This window comes from Gorilla gorilla, chromosome 18, assembly GCF_029281585.2.
Source record: "Gorilla gorilla gorilla isolate KB3781 chromosome 18, NHGRI_mGorGor1-v2.1_pri, whole genome shotgun sequence".
In the NCBI taxonomy this organism is placed as follows: domain Eukaryota; kingdom Metazoa; phylum Chordata; class Mammalia; order Primates; family Hominidae; genus Gorilla; species Gorilla gorilla.
Window position 1 is genome coordinate 32,341,269 of NC_073242.2, and position 16,984 is coordinate 32,358,252.

A 16,984-nucleotide genomic window follows, 5' to 3' on the forward strand; every position below is an offset into this window, starting at 1 on the left:
TTGTTGTTTTGGTTATGCAGAAGTTAGTTATCAGGTTATATGGTTCCCAATGAGTGAGGAAATTGGGAAGGTTTTGTGTTTTTTTTGTACTTGTTAACTAGAAATGGGTTTTGTAGTTTAGCTTAAGGGCTCCAACAGCTTGTTTGAGAAGACAGCTATGGAACTTGAGCTGTTTACATGTTTTTTAATACTGCGAGTGTATTAGGAAAATTGTAACAAGTCCTTCTCTTGTTCTTTAGGACTTAAGTGAGTTTAAAGAGATGACAACATGTGTTTTCCCCAGGTAAGCTTTCTTTGAGGATTTGTCTTTCATTTAAAAAAATCGGCTGGGCACGGTGGCTCACACCTATAATCCCACCACTTTGGGAGACTGAGGTGGGAGGATCACTTGAGCCTAGGGAGTTCAGAACCAGCCTGGGCAACATAGTGAAACCACATATCTATAAAAAATAAAAAATTAGCTGGGTGTGGTGGGATACCTGTGGTCCAGCTACTCAGGAGGCTGAAGTGGGCGAATTGCTTGAACCCAGGAGGTCCAGGTTGCAGTGAGCCATAATAGTGCTACTATCCAGCCTGGGTGACAGAGTGAGATCCTGTCTCAAAAAAAAAAAAAAAAGAGTCATTGTGACATACACAATACAAATAGGTATATAGTAATTTGTTAAAACCATTAGATCATGTTCATATAAGCTTGGAACTTATTTAATGTCTCCAATGTTGGGATGGCTTGCTTTTATAATTTATGATTGGTTTTGTTATAAAAAAAATCACAGTTTGAACTGAGAGTGAAAGTAGACCAACGACTCCTTTTTTCTTATCTCTCATCTTGCTGTCTAAAGAACTGTTGAAGCCTCCTTGAGATGGCTCTTGTCTGTCTTGCATGTAGGATGTACCTTGTAACTATTGAAGTGTCCAATTGAGAGTGTTCAAGAGTCAGTCAAGAACTGTCCGTCTGGCTAGAGATTTTGTTTTTCATCCACTTCAAGTCAGTGCCTTTTCCTGTTGGTGTTTTCTACAGTTATTATTGCCCCCTTGTTCTGATAGGTCACATGTCACATATCTCTGAGACATCACAGGTCAGCCATGTGGAGCCTACCAAACAAGTGTTTGTGTCTTAGGACCTGTTGAAGAGGGATAGGCGTGGTGTTCGAGCAGTTTCTCTCTCAGCTGGGCTTATTTCTGTCCTGTTACCCACTCTGTTCACATTTATATGAAAAAAAAAAAAAAGAATAGAGAAATAGAGTTTTCATGTGGGTTTCTCCCAACCCTCCCCTTTTGGTGTTTCTGATCTCTGAAATAGAATAATAAGAAATAAAAACAACAGCGTGAAAGTACTGATTGTAGATTTTGGCCCTCCAGAAGAATTTATAGTTTACAAACCTGAGGAGTAGGAGTAGATGGTAGCAGTTTGGGAATGGTAGACCGGCAGCAGTATTTGAACCACGTAAAACCATGTGAGAGTATTTGACTCACCCTTGAGATTGATGGAGCCCAGGCTCTCTGAGGATCCAGGTGAATCTAGAACTTGTACTCCAAGTGTGGACTCTCCTGCAGTTGCTCAATGAAGTCGCTAATGATGGGACTGAGTACCTACTCCAACGTAGCAGGGATGCTGGTGCTGGGTTCAAAATGGCCGATGTGTTTAATTACTTTGTCTGTGTTTAAGTATTTTCTGTATTAAACATTTTATGTTTTAAGTATGTTTTTTATGTATGAAGTATTTTAAGTAACTTACATATTTGAGTAAAAGACATTTTAAACATTGATATACATTTTGTTTACCTTGTTAAAAATTCTTTTTAGACTCTTGGATACTAAATTGATGGCCAGCACACAACCTTTTAAGGTATTATTCATTTGCTACTTTATAAAGCGACTGCATATTACTGAGTGAAATGAATGCCGGAACAATATAGCCTTCTGGCAAAAGGTTTGGAGATATTTAATTCATCTGTAAAGATCTTTATTCATTTGGTTATACTTTGTATATTATAAAAATTAAACTAGCTGCTTCTCTTTCACATTGAAAAAAACGAAGACTTCTGTGTTTCTTTAAAGAACGCAAGGAGACAGTACTAGATGCTGTCTTTTTTTTTGGGGGGTCAGTGAATCTCTTTAATATATTGTTCTGAGATGATGAAATCTCATAATTCTTTGCTTTGTGGTTTGCAGGATATCATTAACAACACATCCCTTGCGGAATTGGAAAAGCGGTTAAAAGAGACACCTTTCAACCCCCCTAAAGTTGGTAAGAATATTAAACAAACCGGAAACCCTCCAAACTCTTTGTAATAATTATTGATGTATATTTTAGAAGAAAAGCAGAATGGCTCTGGAGACCGTATTGTTCATTTATAGATTTTGGCTGAATTCACTTGCACATACCGTGTGTTGAATTATTGTTTTTTGAATAAAGATGGTCTTTTAATTCTACATATATTTTATGTTAATGGAGTTGGGTAGCCATTCATTGAGAATTTTAGCAATTAAAGCTTCAAGGCTTCTATTTTCTAATAATATGGAATTCTCCTAAAACTTGATGTGCCCTTTTATTCTTTCATACATTATTGAAGCAGAGACAAAGAGCTAGTGATTAATCACCAGGGGTAGAGTAAAAAATATATTTTCCATCTCAGAAAAGCCCGAGAACTGGATTTACAGGTGAGATTAAGGCAAGTCCCCACCCTGCCTCATTTTCAGCTGGTTTAGAGAGTAGAAACAGCAGCACTGAGGAAAACCAGAAGTAGGGAGATGAGATGGAGGTGTTTTGCCACCTCGGGCCACCACCAAGGTATGTGGAGAGCCTTCCAGGTGCTACTTCCTTGGTCCCTGTTAACCTGATTGTGCTGCTGATACGGTGATTAGCGAGCCATTAGCTATAGCCTGAAAACTTCTAAAGACATGGATAATAGGACTAATGGTTTAGAAATTGATAATGCAAAGTATTAAAGCAGCCAAGATTACAGTTATTTGCCTCTTTCTGGGTAATAGTCCAAGAAAGGAATTAAGAAAAGTGGTGGTGGGGCCATTGGGGGAGAAAACTTGGACCTTTTCTATAACAATATAATGGAAATAATTGATTTTGGAAAGAATGTGTCTCAGTTGATGATGGAGTGGAAGGTATTACTTAGGTGGCTACCATGTTAAAAGGCTTTTTTTAAAGGCATCAAGTCTAATATTTAATATGGAGTTAAAGAATTCTTGCTTAAAGAGCATCGTATTGACATAAAAACAGTTACAGCCTTTTCATTGTTAATTTCCATTTATGCTTTTGATTCTGTGTTATAGTAACCTTCCTGACATTCATTTCCAGAATGGTTCTAGGATATAATTATTTATGAGTTATAGTTTTATGTTATTATTTCCATATAAAATAGTGGTATCTGGTAGAGAATTCAGTCTAAAGCAGGTCATTCCTCTTATAGTTTATCTGGTCACATCTGTATTTATCAATGTCACAAAAGAACCATATTGTATATAAAGCGGTCTTTGCTGTAAAGTGGCTCCATGATCCAAGGGCAGCATTATAGCAAGTTCGATTTATTTTTGGAGTTGGTTGTGCTGTCACCTTTCGATCTCTAAGCTTGGGAACATAGTAGAGGACAGTAGTGAGTTGGAGCTGTTGATAGTGAATTGCAGTCTTCTCTTTTTTGGGGGGAGGGTTGCCTCAGGTATTGATAGATAACAGTTTTTGAGCACTTACTATGTACCAAGCACTAGGTAAGAGTTTAACTTATATTATCTTATCTGATCCTAACAATAACCTTTTGAAGAAGGTTTGATTATCATCTCCATTTTACAAAACTGGAACCTTAGGGATGAAGTGACTTGCCCAAGGTCATACCTCAAATAAGTGGTGGAGCAGAGATTCGAACTCAGTGTGACTCCAGAGCCCATGCTCTTAATCTTTACTCTGGATCATCTATTGTGGCCTGATGTGACCATCTTGTATAAGGGAAGAATATCCTTTTCATGGCCTTAGAAAGCAAGCAGAAGAGGAATAATTGTCCTAGAGTGAGTTATGGATGATCATAAATAGCACCCACCAGTGTGGGACGAGAAAGCCCACGGCTGAGTCCTTCATAATCTAACTGAGGCATTTCTGTATCCTAGACCAAAGCCCTCCTTTTCAGTGACTCTGTTATCTTGTATTTTAAGGTCTTATATAGAGAGAATTAAGGAATAGATAGATTTTTTTCTGCCTATTTAGGGTATTTCTCTAGCATATGCTAATGCAATTTGGATTGGTAGGGCAATGTGCTTACTAGTCTTTGTTTTGAGGAAAACTTTTTCCTTTTTTTTCTTAGAAAGTGCCGAAGGTTTTCCAAGTTATGACACAGCCTCTGAACAACTCCACGAGGCAGGCTACGATGCCTACATCACAGGGCTGTGCTTCATCTCCATGGCCAATTACCTAGGTACGCATTACATGTCTTTCAGTCAAACACGCAGTGATCTAGGGTGGATCTTACCTGTCTCCTGGCTTAGGCTGCTGTAATAAATTACTGTCGACTGTGGGGCTTAAACAACAGACATTTATTTCTCATGTTCAGGAGGCTGGAAAGTCCAAGACCCAGTTGCCAGCAGACCTAGTATCTGGTGAGAGCCCACTTCCTGGTTTGCAGATGGCTGCCTTCTCGTGTCCTTACGTGGTGGAGAGCAGAGAGAGCAGAAGCTGTGCCGCCTCTTTTTTAAGAGTCAGGGTCTCACTGTCACCCAGGCTGGAAGTACAGTGGTTCAATCATAGCTTACTGCAACGCTGAACTCCTGGGCTCAAGAGATCCTCCCACCTCAGCCTCCCAAGTAGCTGGGACTACTGGTGTGCATCACTGTGCCCGGCTAACTTTTTAATTTTTTTACAGAGACAGGGTCTTGCTGTGGTAATCAGGCTGATCTAGAATTTCTGGGCTCAAGTGATCCTCCTACCTCAGCCTCCCAAAGTGCTGGAATTACAGGCTTGAGCCACCGCACCCAGCCTCCTGACCCTTCTTACAAGGGCACTAATTCCCTCATGACCTAATTACCTCCCAAAGGTCTCACTTCCAAATACCATCGTATTGGGGAGGCTTCAACATATGAATTTTAGGGGGACACAAACATTGAACCTATAGCATTACCATTTCCTTGGGATCCACTCACCCAGTTAAAAGTGGGAGGGTTTTGAGGTAAGAGTGGGAGGCTGAGGCAGGAGAATCACGTGAATCTGGGAGGTGGAAGTTGCAGTGAACCGAGATTGCACCATTGCACTCCAGCCTGGGCAACAAGAGTGAAACTCTGACTCAAAAAAAAAGAATACCTTTCACGCTTGTTGAACCATGCTGTTAATTTAAATCTGTTTTGGTCTGAACTTTCAGGCTTGGTCTATGTGACTGTGAATAATAATACCTCTCTTCTTTTCTTCATTAGGTTCTTTTCTCAGCCCTCCAAAAATTCATGTGTCTGCCAGATCAAAACTCATTGAACCTTTTTTTAACAAGTAAGTAATCAGAGAGTTCCAGTTTCCAAGTTCTCTCACTGTGGAACAGCCTCATATCTTGGGTTGTCAGTTTGGAGTTATTGGGAGCTATAGCACATTTTTAGATAAACTGTTTTTCATCTCGAGTGACTCACATGTTTTTTGAAAGTAGAAAGTGACCTTTTGGGGAACAAATGTATTAAAAATATAGGCTTAAAAAAAAAAAAAGAAAACATTGCTAGACGTAGTAGATCTCTTCCAAGAAAAAGAACTGGTAGTTCTGTCATTTAAATTTCCTATGAGGGGCTGGGTGTGGTGGCTCACACCTGTAATCCCAGCACTTTGGGAGGCTGAGGTGGGCAGAGTGCTTGAGGTGAGGAGTTCGAGGCCAGCCTGGCCAACATGGTGAAACCTCGTCTCTATTAAAAATACAAAAATTAGCCAGGCGTGGTGGCGTGTGCCTGTAATCCCAGCTACTCGGGAGGCTGTAGTGGGAGAATTGCTTCAACCCAGGAGGCAGAGGTTGCAGTGAGCTGAGATTGCACCACTGCACTGCAGCCTGGGCAACACAGCAAAACTCTGTCTGAAAAAAAAAACAAACAAAAAAAACAAAAGAAAATTTCCTGGCCAGGCGCGGTGGCTCACGCCTGTAATCCCCCCACTTTGGGAAGCTGAGGCAGGCGGATCATGAAGTCAGGAGATTGAGACCATCCTGGCTAACACGGTGAAACCCCATCTCTACTAAAAATACAAAAAATTAGCCGACACGATGGCGGGCGCCTGTAGAAAACATGATTTTCTTAGCTCTTTTATTTTTGGGGGCAGTGTTTGTCTTTGGAAATGTAGCCTTTGCCGTAGACCATGGAACCCACAGGGGATTGATGTTAAATATAGTTCTTTTTTTTTTTTTTTTGAGATGGTGTCTCACTCTGTCACCCAGGCTGGAATGTGGAGTGCAGTGGCACAATCTCAGCTCACTGCAATGTCTGCCTCCTGGGTTCAAGCAGTCCTCCTGCTGCAGCCTATGGAGTAGCTGGAACTACAGGCATGTATCACCACACCTGGCTAATCTTTATATTTTTAGTAGAGATGGTGTTTCACCATGCTGAATAGGCTGTTCTCGAACTCCCTGACCTCAGGTTATCTGCCCACCTCAGCCTCCCAAAGTGCTGGGATTACAGGTGTGAACCACCGTGGCCAGCTAAATATAGGTCCAATTATGATTGTTCCATTACATTTTTATGTACTTGATGTTAAATTCATTGTTCTGCAGTATTTTTCAACTGAGAGATGTTGACTCATTTGTATTGTTATTATTATTTTTTTGAGTCACGGTCTTGCTCTTTTTTCCATGCTGGAGTGCGGTGGCATGATCTTGGCTCGCTGCAGCCTCCACCTCCTGAGCTCAAGTGACCCTTCCACCTCAGTCTCCTGAGTAGTCATTTGTAAATATTTACACGCTGTAAATATTAAAACAGTAATCCTGCTTCTCTACTAAAGTCAGCTCCTTATAAAATCAGATGTTGGATGCAAACTGGGTTAGATGTGGGCTGCATCTAGTTTATCAGTCATGTATGTGACCAACATGCAGAGCAATCAAAATAAACTTTGATTAAAAAGCTTAGCTGGGCTGGGTATAGTGGCTTATGCCTGTAATCCCAGCACTTTGGGAGAACAAGGTGGGCAGGTCACTCGAGGTCAGGAGTTCGAGACCAGCCTGGCCAGCATGGTGAAAAACGGTCTGTACTAAAAGTACAAAAATTAGCCTGTATTCCCAGCTACTCGGGAGGCTAAGGCAGGAGAATCGCTTGAAACCAGGAGGCGGAAGCTGCAGTGAGCCAAGATCACACCACTGCACTCTAGCCTGGGCAACAGAGTGAGACTCCCTCTCAAAAAAAAAAAGAAAAAAAAGCTAGCTGAGACTTTCTGTATTTCTAGATCAATCTAATATTGCTAATACTGTGCAGGACTATTATTGAAAAGAACTAGACAGTAAATATATAGGTTTATTTTGAATTGGGACATTTGTCCATTCAGAATTTTTTTGTAAAACCGAGATGCATACCAAGAGTAGTTGAATAGGAGGTGGGATTTGGGAATCCTTCTGTGATTATTTTTTTGGTCTATTTTTTTCCAATCTGTAAAGGAAGAATATTTTCTTCATCATTGAAGGAAAAATATTCCTGCAAGATTTGAAATACAAAATAAGAACTGTGTTTTTTTTTCTTTCTTTTTTTTTTTGAGATGTTGTTTCACTCTTGTTGCCCAGGCTGGAGTGCAATGGCGTGATCTCGGCTCACCGCAACCTCTGCCTCCCAGGTTCAAGTGATTCTCCTGTCTCAGCTTCCCGAGTAGCTGGGATTACAGGCAAGTGCCACCATGCCCGGCCATTTTTTTGTATTTTTAGTAGAGGTGGGGTTTCTCCATGTTGGTCAGGCTGGTCTCGAACTCCCGACCTCAGGTGATCCACCCGTCTCGGCCTCCCAGAGTGCTGGAGTTACGGGCGTTAGTCACCGCGCCTAGCCAAGAACTGTTTTTATTCCTCTTTTTTTTTTTTTTTTTTTTTTTGGTGAGACAGAGTCTCACTCTGTCACCTAGGCTGGAGTGCAGTGGCGTGATCTCAGCTCACTGCAACCTCCACCTCCTAGGTTCAAGTGATTCTCCTGCCTCAGCCTCCTGAGTAGCTGGGACTACAGGCTCGTACCACCACGCCCTGCTAATTTTTGTATTTTTAGTAGAGACGGGGTTTTGCCATGTTGGCCAGGCTGGTCTCAAACTCCTGACCTCAGGTGATCCACCTGCCTTGGCCTCCCAAAGTGTTGGGATTATAGGCGTGAGCCACCATGCATGGCCTGTTTTTATTATTATTTATTGGAATAACTTGGTTAAGTATAGGCATTCATTCTTAACCCCCTTAGAAAGTGGGTTTTATGGCCAGATGCGTTGGCCTATGTCTGTAATCCCAGCACTTTGGGAGGCTGAGGCGGGCGGATCACCTGAGGTCAGGAGTTCAAGACCAGCCTGGCCAACATGGCGAAACCCTGTCTCTACTACAAATACAAAAATTAGCCGGGCATGTTGATGGGTGCCTGTAATCCCAGCTACTGGGGGTGCTGAGGCAGGAGAATTGCTTGAACCCAGGAGGCAGAGGTTGCAGTGAGCCGAGATTGCGCCACTGCATTCCAGCTTGGGCAACAAGAGTGAGACTCCATCTCAAAAATAAATAAATAAATGTAAGTAAGTAAGTAAGTAAAGTGGGTTTTCTGGACCAGGTGCCGTGGCTCATGCCTGTAATCCCACCACTTTGTGAAGGTGAGGAAGGAGGGTTGCTTGAGCCCAGGAGTTTGAGAGCAGCCTGGACAATGTGGCAAAACCCAGTCTCTACAAAAAATACAAAAATTAGGTGGGTGTAGGGGCAGACACCTGTAGTCCCAGCTACTCGGGAGGCTGAGGCAGGAGGATCACTTGAGTCTGGGAAGAGGAGACCAAAAAGAAAAAAGAAGGAAAAACAATTGCTTCTTTTGACATCTCTTTCTATGTTAATACTGACCTTGTTTTTACTTACTTGCAGGTGATTTAGGATATTAAACCTTGATTTTTGTCATTTTTCATGGTTACCCTTGTAGAAAGACATTTGGTAGTTGCCCCCAACATTATCTCAAGCTGATGATTTTAGAAAAATATGCAAGATTTTCTGAAGATTAATTTATTTTGACACCAGTCTTTTCTAAATGTAACCTTTACCAAACATGCATACTCCTAACATAAATTTGGGTGGACATTAAACTGCCCACATATGCAAACAATATTTTATTTTGCTCTCACCAGACTTAACATTTAAAAAGTAAACCTCGAAGGGAAATAAACTTCACTTATGTCTGCATTATTCTAAATTAGCATTTAGTAGCATCAGTTATGCATTTTGGGAAGCTTTATCACGTCAACTATTGACGAAATCCTGAGACCACTGTTGTTTAAGCAGTATGCAAAGACTGAATGTGATATGAGGTGTTTTTTTAAGCCATACTGGTCTAGAAGAATGTCCCATGAGGGTTTTGCATGGTGCCATTTTGTCTTTTTCATGGCCTGGGCACCTCCCATAGTCCTCCTTGCTTTTTTGGAATCAGGAGGAAAGTCATGAGAGAATTGAGCCATGGAAATCAGGATCACGCCACTGCTAATGACAGCCTGTGTGGAATGCACTCTGTTTATATTGGAGGCTGTCTCCTCAGGAAATGATTTACCTCCTTTTATAACCTTGGTCAGTTTTAATCAATGCGTTGAAAACCAGACTTAATGTTAAGATCCTTTGGTGAAATCCAGATCTAAAATCTAAGAGCTAAAAATACTCTCTGCTTTTGCTTTTTATTGTACAACAGAAAGCACAAAATCAGACGTTTGCCTTATGTTTTGTTAACTGTCTTTGGTATTGTCAAGACACCTTGACCCTTTTATGAAGGTTTTCGGGAAGGTTGTTTTCTGTTTACCTAAGTTCTTAGGAAGAGGAAGAATAAGCAGGTCTCTTTTTTGGCTATTTTCAGTAAGCACTGGAATGTGAAAAGATGAGCTAGATGCTTGCAGTTTACTCTACAGGACTGCTTCCTTGTTTTGAATCTGAACAGGGTTCCACTGGAAATCTAGGCCTTCATGGAATGACACTGCTTTATGGTCTTTCTGAGCTACCGATGAGACAAGGAATGATATGCTCTCGGACAAATGTTTTCTCCTCTGTAAAATGGGGATAAAATGATTCACCTTCTGTATTGGTCCATTTTCATGCTGCTAATAAAGACATAACTAAGACAGGGCAATTTACAAAATAAAGAGGTTTATTGGACTTGCAGTTTCACGTGGCTGGGGAGGCCTCACAGTCATGGCAGAAGGTGAAAGCCACATCTCACATGGTAGCAGATGAGAAGAGAGCTTGTGCGGGGAAACTCCCATTTTTAAAACCATCAGATCTTGTGAGATTCATTCACTATCACGAGAACAGTGCAGGAAAGACCTGCCCCATAATTGTATCACCTCCCACCGGGTTCCTCCCACGATATGTGGGAATTGTGGGAGTTAAAATTCAAGATGAGATTTGGGTGGGGACACAGCCGAACCATATAATTCCACCCTCGGCCCCTCCCAAATCTCATGTCCTCAGAATTCAAAACCAGTCATGCCTTCCCAACAGTCCCCCAAAGTCTTATTTCAGCATTAACTTAAAAGTCCACAGTCCAAACTCTCATTTGAGTCAAGGCAAGTCTCCCTTCTGCCTATGAGCCTGTAAAATCACAAGCAAGTTAGTTACTTCCTAGATACAATGGGGGTACAGGCTATGGATAAATATAGCCATTCCAAATGGGAGTAATTGGCTACAGGCTCTTATTACCTGTGTGATCTTGGGCAAGTTACGCAAGTCTGAAATCCAGCAGGGCAGTCAAATCTTAAAGCTCCAAAATGATCTCCTTTGACTCCATGTCTCACGTTCAGATTACGCTGATGCAGGAGGCGAGTTCCCATGGTCTTGGGCAGCTCTGCTCCTGTGGCTTTGCAGGGTTACAACCTCCCTCCTGGCTCCTTTCATGTGCTGGCATTGAGTGTCTGTGGCTTTTCCAGATGCATGGTGCAAGCTGTTGGTGGATCTGCCATTCTGCTGTCTGAAGGACGGTGGCCCTCTTCTCACAGCTCCACTAGGTGGTGCCCCAGTAGGGACTCTGTGTGGGGGTTCTGACCCCACATTTCCATTCTGCACTGCCCTAGCAGAAGTTCTCCATGAGGGCCCCACCCCTGCAGCAGACTTCTTCCTGGGCATCCAGGCATGTCCATACATCTTCTGAAATCTAGGTAGAGGTCCCCAAACCTCAATTCTTGACTTCTGTGTGCCCACAGGCTCAATGCTGCATGGAAGTTGCCAAGGCCTAGGGCTTCCACCCTCTGAAGCAACAGCCTGAGCTGTACCTTGGCCACTTTTAGTCATGGCTGGAGCAGCTGGGATGCAGGGCTCCTGGGCCTGGCCCATGAAACCATTTTTTCCTCCTAAACTTCCGGGCCTGTGATGGGAGGGCCTGCCTTGAAGACCTCTGACATGCCCTGGAGACATTTTCCCCATTGTCTTTGGCTCCTCATTACTTACGCAAATTTCTGCAGCCAGCTTAATTTCTCCTCAGAAAACGGGATTTTCTTTCCTTTTTTTTTTTTTTTTTTTTTTTTTTGAGATGGGGTCTCACTCTCTTGCCCAGGCTGGAGTGCAGTGGCACAATCTCGGCTCACTGCAACCTCTGCCTCCTGGGTTCAAGTGATTCTCCTGCCTCAGCCTCCTGAGTAGCTGGGATTACAGGTGTGCGTCACCACGCCCAGCTAATTTTTGTATTTTTAGTAGAGATGGGATTTCACCATGTTGGTCAGGCTTGTCTCGAACTCCTGACCTCATGATCTGCCCACCTTGGCTTCCCAAAGTGCTGGGATTACAGGCATGAGCCACCATGCCCGGCCAGGATTTTCTTTTCTATCACATTGTCAGGTTTCAAATTTTCCAGACTTTTATGCTCTACTTCCCTCATAAAACTGAATGCCTTTAACAGCACTCAGGTCACCTCTTGAATGCTTTGCTGCTTAGAAATTTCTTCTGCCAGATACCCTAAATTATTTCTCTCAAGCTCAAAGTTCTACAAATCTCTATGGCAAGGGTAAAATGCTGCCAGTGTCTGCTAAAACATAACAAGGGTCACCTTTGCTCCAGTTCCCAAAAAGTTTCTCATCTCCATCTGAGACCATCTCAGCCTTGATTTCATTATCCATATCATTATCAGCATTTTGGTCAAAACCATTCAACAAGTCTCTAGGGAGTTCCAAACTTTCCCACATTTTTCTGTCTTCTTCTGAGCCCTCCAAACTGTTCCGGCCTCTGCCTGTTACCCAGTTTCAAAGTCACTTTCACATTTTTTGATAGCTTTTCAGCAGCACCGCCCCCCCCCCCCCCCCCGTACCAATTTACTGTATTAGTCCATTTTCATGCTGCTGATAAAGACATACCTGAGACTGGGCAATTTACAAAAGAAAGAGGTTTATTGGACTTACAGTTCCATGTGGCTGCGGAGGCCTCACAATCATGATAGAAGGTAAAAGGCACATCTCACATGGCAGCAGACAAGAGAGCTTGTGCGGGGAACCTCCCGTTTTTAAAACATCAGATCTCGTGAGACTCACTCACTATCAAAATAACAGTACAGGAAAGATCCGCCCCCATAATTCAATCACCTTCCATCACGTTCCTCCCACAACATGTGGGAATTGTGAGAGTTACAATTCAAGATAAGATTTGGATGGGGACATAGCCAAAGCGTGTCATCTTCCGTCGAGGTTATAAGGATTGTATGAGATTTGAAAGGACTTTGATAGTTCCTAGAACTTAATAAGTGCCCAGCATATATTCTTTTCCGTTTCTTGAAATATAAGGGGTGCGGGGAGGATTGGGGAGATATTGGTCAAAGGACACAAAATTTCAGTTAGTAGGAATAAATTCAAGAGATATGTTATACAGCATGGTGACTGTAGTTACTAACAGTGTATTGTAAACTTGAAAATTACCAGAAGAGTAGGTTTTAAGTGTTTTCACTGCAAAAAGTGAGTATGTTAGGTAATGGATATGTTAGTCTAATTTAGCCATCTTACAGTGTATACATATTTCAAAACATGTTGTACATACCAATATGTACAATTTTTAGTTGTTAATTAAAAATAAATAAATAAGGTTGGGCATGGTGGCTCATGCCTATAATCCTAGCACTTTGGGAGGCCAGGGAGGTGGATTGCTTGAGGCCAGGAGTTGAGACCAGGCAGGGGAACATAGCGAGACTCCATCTCTTAAAAAAAAATTAGCTGGGAATGGTGGCACATGCCTGTAGTCCCAGCTACTCAGGAGGCTGAGGCAGGAGGATTGCTTGAGCCCAGGAGGTTGAGGCTGCAGTGAGCCATGGTTGCAGCACTGCACTCCAGCTTTGGTGACAGAGCAAGACTCTGTCTCAAAAAAAAAAAAAAGAAAAAATACAAGAAGATCTAACATGCTAGGAGATTCAGTAAAGGTAGAGGTGGTAGCAGAATGTGTTTTATGTTTTAGTTTAATGAAAAAGAAACTATGTTAGCTTGTGGACATAAAATTGGAGTGCAGTAGCAACAAATGTGAAGTGTCTACTTTTGCTTGTACCTACCCATTAGTGTTTGCTTATGAAAAATCAGATGATGATTGTGTCACATTGGTACGTAATAGAAGCATGATGGCTTTGGTTTGGAGCATTTTTTAAAGTTTTGTTTTTGAAATGAATATAACGCAGCAGTGTATGGAGGGTTGAATAGGTATACATAACAGCTGTATGTACAGACGGGAGAGGAAGGAACCTGTGGTGCCTGAAATAAAAGCACACCAGTGTTTTCCCTTTTTCTCCATAGAAAGCAATTGCATGCTGTTAGCAAATTGGGTTTTTCTTGTAATATGCATGTGCTTGACATTTAATATCAGAGAGATTTTAAACTGAAGAATTAAAGATTTCTTCCCAGTGTCAACTTATTTTGGGTGACCAAAAAAAAAAAAAGAAAAGATTTCTTCCCAGCCCTCTCGCCAGTAATGGACAGAACAAGGCTTTATTTGCTGCTTACTAGCACAACTGCCGTTCATGCCCAGCAGCATGGCATGCAGGGTCGCAGTGGATTGTTAAGGGACCCCGTGTGTCAAGCTTGTCTCCCTGGAGGGTGCTGCCTGATCACCTGCAGGGAAGCCCTCGCTTAACCTTCTGCTGTCCAGCCTGTCCCTCCCTCATACAGAGGAGCAGTGTATTAAATTGAGTCTTACGGTAATTCCGCCTCCCTCCTCCATGGGACTTCCAGCTTCCCAACATAAACACGAGTTTTAACATAGCTTTATTGTTGGTAAGCACATAGCTGTCAGTGTCACAACACTCCACAGGATTCGTTTCCATTTGAATTTAAATATTTAAAAAGCCGTTTGATTGATTTCTTCAGTAGGATTGCTTCACTTCAGGATCTTGTGGAGCGTATTATAGTACAGTTGAATCCCGGCTCTGCTCCTTATTACCTGTGTGGTCTTGGGTAAGTTACTCACCCTCTCTGTACCTCAGCTTCCTTGTCTGTAAATTGAGAATATTAGAACCTGTTTGATAGGGTTGTTGTGAGGATGAAATGAGAGAGTGTGTGTAAAATGCATAGTGGCTGGTACATCATAGGCCTCAGTTAACTTGTCACTGCTGTCACTGCTGTGGTGACATAGTTTGAGACACTTCTCTGACTAGATGTGGGGAACAGAAGGAGGGCTGTTTGGTTTTCATAGAAGATGTTGTATGATGCACTGTGTACATCCAGTAAACAGGACTCTGTTTTGAATTATTGAGCCTTGACCAGAAAGCAGAGGAGACCCCCCCCCCCCCAAAAACCTACATGTAACTAAATAATATGCAGGGAGAAGATTGAATATGTTACTGTTTTTTGTTTCTCCCCTTTGAATCATATGGTTAGTTCTTACTCTTAGTTCTGTATTGTGTTTTCAGTTTTAGGCTTTTTTTTTTTTTTTTTGAGTTGGAATCTTGCTCTGTTGCCCAGGCTGGAGTGCAGCGGTGCAATCTTGGCTCACTGCAATCTCTGCCTCCGCCTCCTGATAGCTGGGATTACAGGTGCCCGCCACCACTCCTAGCTCATTTTTGTATTTTTGGTAGAGATGGGCTTTCACCAAGTTGGCTAGGCTGGTCTTGAACTCCTGACCTCAAGTGAACCACCCACCCTAGCCTCCCAAAGTGTTGGAATTACAGGCATGAGCCACCGCGCCTGGAGTTTTAGACTTTTATTGGGAAAAGGAAGTAAAGAAATATATCTTCTAAGTGAACTATTAGAAGCTGTTTCTTTCCTTTTTTAAATTTTAACTTTAATTCTTTTCTTTTTCTTTCCCTTGAGACAGGGTCTTGCTCTGTCATCCAGGCTGGAGTGCAGAGGCACGATCATGGCTCACTGCACCCTCAACCTTCTGGGCATAAATGATCCTTCTGCCTCAGCCTCCCAAGTAGCTACCAAAGGCGCATGCCACCATGCCTGGCTAATTTTTTTTTTTTTTTTTTTTTTGTAGAGGTGGGGGCCTCATTACGTTGCCCTCGCTGGTCTTGACCTCCTGGGCTCAAGCGATCCTCCAACCTCAGCCTCCCAAAGTTCTGGGATTACAGGCATGAGCCACGGTGCCCAGCCTCTTTCCTTTTTCTTTTTTCTTTTTCTTTTCTCTTTTTTTTTTTTTTGAGATGGAGTCTCACTCTGTCGCCCAGGCTGGAGTGCAGTGGCACGATCTTTGCTCACTGCAACCTCCGCCTCCCAGGTTCAAGGGATCCTCCTACCTCAGCCTCTCGAGTAGCTGAGACTACAAGCATGCGCCACCATGTCTGGCTAATGTTTGTACTTTTAGTAGAGACAGGGTTTCACCGTGTTGGGCAGGGTCTCGAACTCTTGACCTCATGATCCGCCGCCTCGGTCTCCCAAAGTGGTGGGATTACAGGCATGAGCCACAGGGCCCGGCCCTCTTTCCTTTTTCTTTTCTTTTTTTTCTTTTTTTTTTGAGACAGAGTCTTGCTCTGCCACCTAGGCTGGAGCGCAGTGGTGTGATACCACCTCCCAGATTCAAGCAATTCTCCTGCCCCAGCCTCCTGAGTAGTTGGGATTACAGGCACGTGCCACTGCACCCTGCTAATTTTTGTATTTTTAGTAGAGTCAGGGTTTCACCATGTTGGCCAGGCTGGTCTTGAACTCCTGACCTCGTGATCTGCCCGCCTCGGCCTCTCAAAGTGCTGGGATTACAGGCGTGAGCCACCGCACCTGGCCTCCTCTTTCCTATTTCAAAACCACTTTATTGAGATATAAATTCACATACTATATAGTTCACTCATTTAAAGTGTATAGTTCAATGGTTTTTGGCATATTACATTATTAATTTTTTTTAATTTGGTAAAATATACAACTTTTGCTATTTAACCATTTAAAATGTACAGTTTGATGGCATTAATTACATTCACAATATTATACAACCATAGCCACTGTTTCCAGAACTTTTTTGTCACCCCAAACAGAAACTCTGTAACCAGCAAGCCAGTAACTCCCTATCTTCCGCCTCCCCTCAGCTCCTGGTTACCTCTAATCTGTCTATGAATGTATCCTTTTGTGAACTGTTCTTTTTGAGCAACTCATTGCTTCACTGACATTTTAATTTATTAAAACAGTGATATTTTGCATCACCTGGAGCATTTTTCTTTTGTAATTGTATTACTGCCTTATGTTTAGATCACACCTTGGGCACATAAACTTTAAGATACATAGATGTGTATCTGTGCAACATCTCAGCTAGGGTGGCTTATGCATAAGGCAGCAGGAGCATAAGGGAAATAGCTGAGGCTTCAGGGTGGGTCGGTTGGATTGATGCCACCAGACGGGAGATTTGTCTTGCCAAAGCTAGATTTCTAGTCTTTCAGCTGTAGATCATAATCTCCACCTGGTTGG

At 42.5% G+C, this 16,984-nt stretch overlaps 1 protein-coding gene across 12 annotated transcripts in view; it reads left to right on the forward strand.

Annotated features, from left to right (window-relative positions):
- The window catches only part of LOC115932699 (poly(A)-specific ribonuclease PARN-like), a 108,402-nt gene that overhangs the window by 43,851 nt on the left and 47,567 nt on the right, over nucleotides 1-16,984 (forward strand). For 8 of the 12 annotated variants that reach the window (XM_063699613.1, XM_063699614.1, XM_055365799.2 and 5 more), the window contains exons 14-18: nucleotides 240-283; nucleotides 1,804-1,846; nucleotides 2,173-2,248; nucleotides 4,308-4,418; nucleotides 5,407-5,476. In XM_063699613.1, the coding sequence (XP_063555683.1) occupies nucleotides 240-283; nucleotides 1,804-1,846; nucleotides 2,173-2,248; nucleotides 4,308-4,418; nucleotides 5,407-5,476 (344 nt within the window). Of the gene's footprint in view, nucleotides 1-239; nucleotides 284-1,803; nucleotides 1,847-2,172; nucleotides 2,249-4,307; nucleotides 4,419-5,406; nucleotides 5,477-6,371; nucleotides 6,598-10,077; nucleotides 11,626-14,461; nucleotides 14,549-16,984 lie in introns of those variants that run through there. The other 4 variants (XM_055365802.2, XM_063699620.1, XM_063699621.1 and 1 more) reach the window with 4 other exon arrangements.